The sequence below is a fragment of the Lepus europaeus genome, chromosome 16 (genome assembly GCF_033115175.1).
Source record: "Lepus europaeus isolate LE1 chromosome 16, mLepTim1.pri, whole genome shotgun sequence".
NCBI lineage: Eukaryota > Metazoa > Chordata > Mammalia > Lagomorpha > Leporidae > Lepus > Lepus europaeus.
The window spans coordinates 3,538,575-3,547,153 of record NC_084842.1 but is presented as its reverse complement, the minus strand read 5'-3'; the positions used below and the strand labels follow the sequence as shown (position 1 = coordinate 3,547,153).

At 49.0% G+C, this 8,579-nt stretch overlaps 1 protein-coding gene across 1 annotated transcript; it reads left to right on the top strand.

Annotated features, from left to right (window-relative positions):
- The first annotated feature begins 257 nt into the window (after positions 1-257).
- LOC133775465 (uncharacterized) lies at positions 258-5,508 on the top strand. Its single transcript, XM_062213799.1, is given in 5 exon segments — positions 258-545; positions 682-1,008; positions 1,010-2,201; positions 2,204-3,859; positions 3,862-5,508. Coding segments are annotated over 5 exon segments (5,016 nt in total). The 3' UTR covers positions 5,415-5,508.
- The last annotated feature ends 3,071 nt before the right edge of the window (positions 5,509-8,579 follow it).

Genomic DNA, 8,579 nt, shown 5'->3' with positions numbered 1-8,579 from the left:
CCCCAACTGCGGCAGACAGACGTGTCCGGGTGCTGCAGGTCACAGCCCCGGGGGACGCCCTGGTGGTGGAGGAGGACTGGGAATGCCCAGAAGCCTCCTATCGGGTAATTTCGGATGAAATTCAGTAACTCTGTTGCCAGCACAGACAGTTCGGACGGTGCACCATTTTAAGTTCTTTGTGGACACTCTAAGTGGTCGTTGTGTGTCTATTGTCTTTTTTTGTGTCCTTGTTGTTGTATATTTTGTTGTCTACTAACATGGGTCAAACTGCTTCAACGCCTCTCTCTCTCACTCTGGCCCATTGGCCAGACATACGAGAAAGGGCCCATAATCTTTCTCTTCTAGTAAAGAAATGTAAATGGCAAGTTTTCTGTAATACGGAGTGGCCTACTCTCGGAGTGGACTGGCCTCCGGAGGGTTCATTCCATCTGCCAGTCATCCGATGAGTGAAAGAGGCTGTCTTTCAGCCTGGCCGACATGGCCATCTGGACCAACAACCCTACATAATGGTCTGGCAGGATCTCTGTGAGACACCACCGGATTGGGTAAGACCGTTCCTGCCACCTACCTCCTGTTCCAGGGCATCAACCCCGGCGGTTATGCTCCCTGTCAAGACACCCTCTCCGTTGCCTCCCACTGTTCTGCCCGAGTCGCAGGCTGACCTCATTGTGTTTGACTCAGACTCACCTGCCTCCCCCTTATCCCTCTGCCCGGCAACCTCTGGCTCTGGCTCCGTTGCCTCCGGCCCCTGTGGCTCCTGAACCCCTGCCCTCCCCCTCTCCACCCTTATCCCTCACCTCTTCTGCCTCCTCCCCCTCATTGCCTCCAGAGGGAGGACCTGCCCAGGGAACCCAAAGTTGGCAAGTACAAGGTCCTCAGGATGTAACCGTGACTCTCCCCCTGCGACCCTTCGGGCCAATAATAGATAATGGACAAGAGGGGGAAATGCAGCCTTTACAATACTGGCCGTTCTCTTCCTCTGACTTGTATAACTGGAAAAATAACAACCCCCCCTTTCTCTGAGGACCCTTCGCGTCTTACAGGTCTTGTTGAATCGCTTATGTTTTCACACCAACCAACTTGGGACGATTGTCAGCAATTACTGAATACCCTTTTCACCACTGAGGAAAGGGACCGGATACTCCTGGAAGCCTGGAAAAATGTCCCAGGACAGGATGGGCGGCCGACCCAGCTCCAGAACATCATTGATGATCTATTTCCCTTACGTCGGCCGAATTGGGACCCTAACACGCATGAAGGTAGGGAGCATCTGTCAACCTATCGCCAGTCTCTAGTGGTGGGTCTCCGTGCGGCCGCTCGTAGGCTCACTAATCTGGCTAAGGTAAGGGAAGTTACACAGGGACCAGATGAGTCTCCCTCGGTGTTTTTGGAGAGGCTTATGAAAGCCTATCAAAGGTAGACACCTTTTGATCCACAGTCTGAGGAGCAGCGAGCCTCAGTGACCATGGCTTTTATCGGCCAGTCTGCCCCAGATATACGCCGTCAACTACAGCGTATAGAGGGACTCCAGGATTTGACTCTAAGAGACTTGGTCAAGGAAGCAGATAAGGTGTTCCACAAGAGGGAGACTGAAGAGGAGAAGGAACAAAGAAAAGAAAAGGAAAGGGAGGAAAGGGAAAGTATTCGGGATAAAAAAAGAAATCGGGATTTAACAAAAATCCTGGCTACAGTAGTAGAAAATGCAGAATCTAACAGAGGCAGGGGAAATGGAAAGGGAGACAGTAAGGGAAATAACCTGGGCCGATGGCTTCGCTCTCCCTTGGGTCCGGACCAATGTGCCTACTGCAAAGACAAGGGACACTGGGCAAAGGAGTGCCCCAAAAAGAAAAATGCCCAATCTAAACCAGCAGTCCTTGCCCTCGAACAGGAAGATTAGGGGCGACGGGGCTTGGATCCCCTCCCCGAGCTCAGGGTAAAATTTAACATGGAGGGGACACCCATCAACTTTGAAGTGGATACCGGCACGGTTTATTCCGCTCTACAAGCCCCACTGGGACCACTGTCCAGCAAGAGATCCCTAGTTAGAGGGGCAAACGGGAGCCAGTACTGGGCCTGGACAACAAAGAGAACTATGGACCTGGGCAGGGGAAAAGTTCAACACTCCTTCCTAGTAATCCCTGATTGTCTGGCCCCCTTAATGGGGAGAGACCTACTCACCAAATTAAGGGCCCAGATAACATTTGACCTCAGGTGGAATTTTTGAATCCTCTGGTAAAATCCCCGGTGGCTACCATTTTGTCCATGTCAGTAGAAGATGAGTACCGACTCCACGAAAGTCCAGTAAAAACCCAGGAACAGAAAGTTCAACCTTGGCTTACCGACTTCCCTACCTCCTGGGCAGAAATAACAGGGCTAGGACTGGCCACCCACCAACCGCTGGTAGTGGTAACCTTAAAAACCAGTGCCACCCCCATCCGGGTCAGGCAATACCCTATAAGCAAAGAAGCCAAGGAAGGAATAAGGCCCCACATAAAAAAACTGCTTTCCCTAGAGGTCTTGAAGCCTTGCCATTCAGCCTGGAATACACCCTTACTGCCTGTTAAGAAACCCAGAATTCAGGACTATCGTCCTGTACAGGACTTAAGAGAGGTTAATAGCTGAGTGCAGGATATCCATCCTACTGTGCCTAACCCTTACAACCTACTAAGCACCCTCAGTCCCGATCGTACTTGGTACACTATATTGGACCTGAAGGATGCGTTTTTCTGTTTATGGCTATATGCAGACAGTCAACCTCTATTTGCCTTTGAGTGGCTAGATCCTGAGGTGGGAATATTGGGACAACTAACTTGGACCCGCTTGCCACAAAGTTTCAAAAACTCCCCTACTATCTTTGATGAGGCGCTTCATCATGATCTAAGCCACTTCAGAAGTGACCATCCAGAGGTAACTCTGCTACAGTACGTGGATGACCTACTGTTGGCCGCAATGACCCAGGAACAATGTGAGTACGGGACTCAGTCACGCTTACGGGAACTAGCCAGGCTGGGGTATCAGGCCTCCACCAAAAAGGCCCAATTGTGCCAGCAGGAAGTTACCTTCCTAGGCTACACCCTCAAGGATAGAAGGTGCTGGCTGACAGAAGCCCGCAAAAAGACTGTAACCCAGATCCCCGTACCCACTTCCGGGAAACAGCTCTGGGAATTCCTGGGAACAGCAGGGTTCTGTAGATTGTGGACACCAGGGTTTGCCTCTCTGGCTGCCCCACTTTACCCACTTCTCAAGGGTAATAAAGACTTTACCTGGGGGCCCGCACAGCAACGGGCCTTTGATGATATCAAATGAGCCCTGCTAATGACTCCAGCACTGGCTTTGCCAAATGTTAAAAAGCCGTTCACCCTTTACATTGAAGAGAGAAAAGGGGTGGCTCGGGGAGTCCTAACCCAGACTTTGGGACCCTGGAAGCGGCCAGTAGCCTATCTATCTAAGCACCTGGATGTGGTGGTGAGTGAATGGCCCCGAAGCTTAAAGGCCACTGCAGTGGCTGCCTTGTTGGCTAAAGATGCGGACAAATTGACTCTGGGACAAAAATTAACCATCATAGCTCCACATTCCCTAGAAAGCATCATCTGGCAGCCCCCTGATCGGTGGCTTTCAAATGCTCACATCACCCATTACCGAAGCATCCAACTGGACAAAGACCGAGTTACTTTAAGTTCTCCTACTACTTTAAACCCTGCCACCCTGCTTCCGGACGAGACCGCAGAGCCTGTCCTGCACACTTGCCCAGACATCCTGGCAGAAGAAACTGGAATCCGCCGAGACCTGATGGACCAGCCACTGCCTGACTCAGAGGTAACCTGGTTCATGGACGGAAGCAGCTTCTTGATGGACGGTAAGCGGGGGCAGCGGTGGTTAGTACAACAACAACCATTTGGTCAGTGAGCTTGCCAGAAGGAACTTCAGCCCAGAAGGCTGAGTTACTTGCGCTAACAAAGGCATTGGAGTTGGCGACAGGAAAATGGGCAACCATCTATACTGATAGTCGCTATGCCTTCGCCACCGTGCATGTACACGGGGCTATTTACCAACAAAGGGGACTATTAACTTTGGCGGAAAAAGAAATAAAACACAAGGCTGAAATCCTCCGCCTCCTGGCAGCCGTCTCACTACCTTCAAAACTGGCCATAGTACATTGCCCTAGTCACCAAAAAGGGTTGAATCCAGTAACTGTGGGAAACCGAAGGGCAGATGAGGAAGCAAAAGCAGCTGCTCTGCGGGAACCTGAGGTCTGTACCCTTGCAGTAGAAAGTGAGACGCATGCCCCACCGAAACATAGAGAAGAAACCCTAGAGCAGCGGGCAGTTTCTTACTTACAGCAGGTTCACCGCTTTACTCACCTGGGGGCACGAAAATTACAAATTCTACTGCGTGATCAGCCTTTCTCCCTATCCTCCTCTGACAACAAGCGTCTAGCGAAACAGGTTGCCAATGAATGCAAAGCCTGTCAGGCGGTAAATGCCTACCCAACCCAGAAACCAGAAGGAAAAAGACTACGGGGAGACAGGCCGGGACAATTCTGGGGAGTGGATTTCACTAAAGTCAGGACCGCCAAATATGGCTTTAAGTATCTTCTAGTTTTTGTGGACACTTTCTCGGGGTGGGTAGAAGCTTTCCCCACCCGTAAGGAAACTGCTCTCGTCGTGGCCAAGAAAATACTGGAAGAGATTTTTCCTCGGTTTGGACTGCCTCAGGTAATCGGGTCTGACAACGGTCCGGTGTTCATGGCCCAGGTAAGTCAGGGTCTGGCCAGGATCTTGGAGATCAATTGGAAGTTACATTGTGCTTATCAGCCCCAAAGTTCAAGTCAGGTAGAAAGAATGAACAGAACAATTAAGGAGACTTTAACTAAATTAGCTATAGAGACTGGCTCAAAGGATTGGACCCTGCTCCTACCTTATGCCCTCTTTCGGGCCAGAAATACCCCTTCCCTGTCTATGTTTAACCTTACGCCTTTCAAGGTACTGCATGGTTCCCTACCACCTGTTAAATATTTTACCTCTAATATAGATACCCACTCTATATCTTGTACCCCTTTAATCACCAGATTAAAGGCCTTGGAAGAGGTCCAAAAGCTCATCTGGCAGCAACTGCCTGCTAACTATCAGCCGGGAGAAGTGACTGTGCCACACTCCTTCCAGGTCAGAGACTCTGTGTATGTGCGAAGACATCGAGCGCACAACTTGGAACCGCGGTGGAAAGGCCCCTACGTGGTGCTCCTCACAACCCCGATGGCAGTTAAAGTCGATGGCGTCGCTTCCTGGATCCATGCATCCCACCTCAAGCCTGCTCCACCTGCAGGACCAGAGTGGCAATTGGAAAAAACTGAGAATCCCCTTAAACTTCGGGTTCGCCATGTGGGTAGGACTGTGGACCCTTCCCCTAACATTTAGTAATCCCCATGCACCCCAGCTACTGGTGTGGGAGGTTTCTACTCCCACTGGGCAGGTGGCCTGGTCTATTAATGGGACACATACCCCTGGGACATGGTGGCCCACCCTACACCCAGATGTATGTCAATTGGCGGCTGGACTAGATACCTGGGATCTGGATAGTGTGAGCCCTAACAGCATTCCTGTAAAAGGCCTCCGGGATGGGTATTGCCCCCAGTCCTACCTAGGGGACTACTATGGGTGTCGGGATGAGCAGACACTGCTTCCTTCGTCAGCGTGAATTTTATGTATGCCCTAAGGATGGCAGGAGTAGACAACAGATCAAACAGTGTGGGGGACCAGAGTCTTTATATTGTAAAGCCTGGGGGTGCGAGACCACTGGATCCGCCTGGTGGAAACCGTCTTCCAGTTGGGACTGGATCACAGTACATCGCAACTTTACCCCTGAAGGAAGAGACAAATGTGTCACCCCTAAGTTGTCCCAAACTGGTTGCAATAACACTTCCCTCTGCAACCCATTAAACATTACCTTTACTACTAAAGGGAGGGACATTTCCACGCTCTCCAGCTGGATGAACGGGAGTCCATGGGGGCTGAGGTACTATGTCACCGGATATGACTTTGGCTTATGGTTCACCATCAGATTAAAGAAGGTCTCAGCCCTAATGCCAGTAGGCCCCAATGTAGTTATCAAACCCAAGCGACCCACTCCCAGCCAGTCTATCCTCAGACCTACCCTGAAAGTCGTCTCACAGGCTACTCCGACGCAACCCTGCCGCCAACCCGATCCCCCGCTTTTTAACCTAATCACAGGTGCGTACGCTGCTCTAAACTCTTCCCAGGGAAATTTAACTCAGTCCTGCTGGCTATGCCTCTCCGCCTCGCCCCCTTATTATGAAGGCACTGTATTCAGGGGCTCCCCCCCGGATGGTAAACTCCTCTTCTTGTGACTGGAGTGGCCGCCACAAGCTTACTCTACCTGAGGTGTCAGGGAGGGGATTATGCATAGGGTCACCTCCTGCAGAGGTTTCTAAGACCCTACGTGAACAGGCCATTACTCTCAATACCTCTGCCTCGCAGTATTGGGCACCTGACCCAGGGGCCTGGTGGGCCTGTAGTACCGGACTGACTCCCTGCATTTCCACCTCAATTTTTAATGAATCTAGAGACTATTGCATAATGGTCCAATTGTATCCCAGGGTGCTTTACCATGAAGCGGACACTTTCGAGGGGCTTGTAGAAAGCAGAACAACCCGGTTCTGACGGGAACCTGTGTCTGTCACACAGGCTGTTCTCTTAGGGTTTGGGATGGCCGCCGGGATAGGAACAAGGACGGCGGCCCTTGTGTATGGAAAACAACATTTAACACAGCTACAGGCTGCTGTAAAGCAAGATCTAAAAGCCATAGAGACCTCTGTAACGGCTTTGGAACAATCGTTGACCTCTTTGTCTGAAGTGGTTTTGCAAAATAGACGAGGGCTAGATTTAGTTTTCATGAAGGAAGGTGGGTTGTGCGTGGCTCTTAAAGAAGAGTGTTGCTTCTATGCTGACCACACTGGAGTGGTAAGGGACTCAATGGCCAAACTGAGAGAACGATTAAGAGACCGACAGTGAGAAAGGGAGACACAACAGGGTTTGTTCGAATCATGGTTCACTCAGTCTCCATGGCTCACAACTCTACTGTCGGCCCTGGCTGGTCAGCAAACAGGGAAATCTATCAGAAATGGACAGATTCTTGGACACATACAACCTCCCTAAATTGAGCCAGGAAGACATAGAAAACCTAAACAGACCAATAACTGAGACAGAAATTGAAACAGTCATAAAGGCCCTCCCAACAAAGAAAAGCCCAGGGCCAGATGGATTCACTGCTGAGTTCTACCAGACATTTAGAGAAGAACTAACTCCAATTCTTCTCAAACTATTCAGAGCAATCAAAAAAGAGGGAATCCTCCCAAATTCTTTCTATGAAGCCACCATCACCTTAATTCCTAAGCCAGAAAAAGATGCAACATTGAAAGAGAATTACAGACCAATATCCCTGATGAACATAGATGCAAAAATCCTCAATAAAATTCTGGCCAATAGAATGCAACAACACATCAGAAAGATCATCCACCCAGACCAAGTGGGATTTATCCCCGGTATGCAGGGATGGTTCAACGTCCGCAAAACAATCAACGTAATACACCACATTAACAGACTGCAGAAGAAAAACCATATGATTCTCTCAATAGACGCAGAGAAAGCATTTGATAAAATACAACACCCTTTCATGATGAAAACTCTAAGCAAACTGGGTATGGAAGGAACATTCCTTAATACAATCAAAGCAATATATGAAAAGCCCACGGCCAACATCCTATTGAATGGGGAAAAGTTGGAAGCATTTCCACTGAAATCTGGTACCAGGCAGGGATGCCCACTCTCACCACTGCTATTCAATATAGTTCTGGAAGTTTTGGCCAGAGGTATTAGGCAAGAAAAAGAAATTAAAGGGATACAAATCGGGAAGGACGAACTCAAACTATCCCTCTTTGCAGATGATATGATTCTTTATTTAGGGGACCCAAAGAACTCTACTAAGAGACTGCTGGAACTCATTGAAGAGTTTGGCAAAGTAGCAGGATATAAAATCAATGCACAAAAATCAACAGCCTTTGTATACACAGGCAATGCCACGGCTGAGGAAGAACTTCTAAAATCAATCCCATTCACAATAGCTACAAAAACAATCAAATACCTTGGAATAAACTTAACCAAAGACGTTAAAGATCTCTACGATGAAAACTACAAAACCTTACAGAAAGAAATAGAAGAGGATACCAAAAAATGGTCCTCTAATAATTCTACTTGTAATCGGAGCAATTTGTCCATGCATCCTTAATAGGCTTGTCACCTTCCTACGGAAACAAATTAGCGATGTTAAACTAATGATAGACAACAATATACAGCCCTTGAAAAGGCCAAAACAGAGGATCTCTAGGATTAGAAATCCCCACAAGAAGAAGTGGGGAATGAAGGGTTAAAAGTTTAAAAGTAAAGCCATAAAACTAAAACTGCAAAAATCCAAGTGAAGCCACGGTGATAAGGAACCGAATTATCTCTGTTGAAACATGTGTCCCCACGTGCCTGTGATACTGTCCGCATCCGCTTGAGGAATGG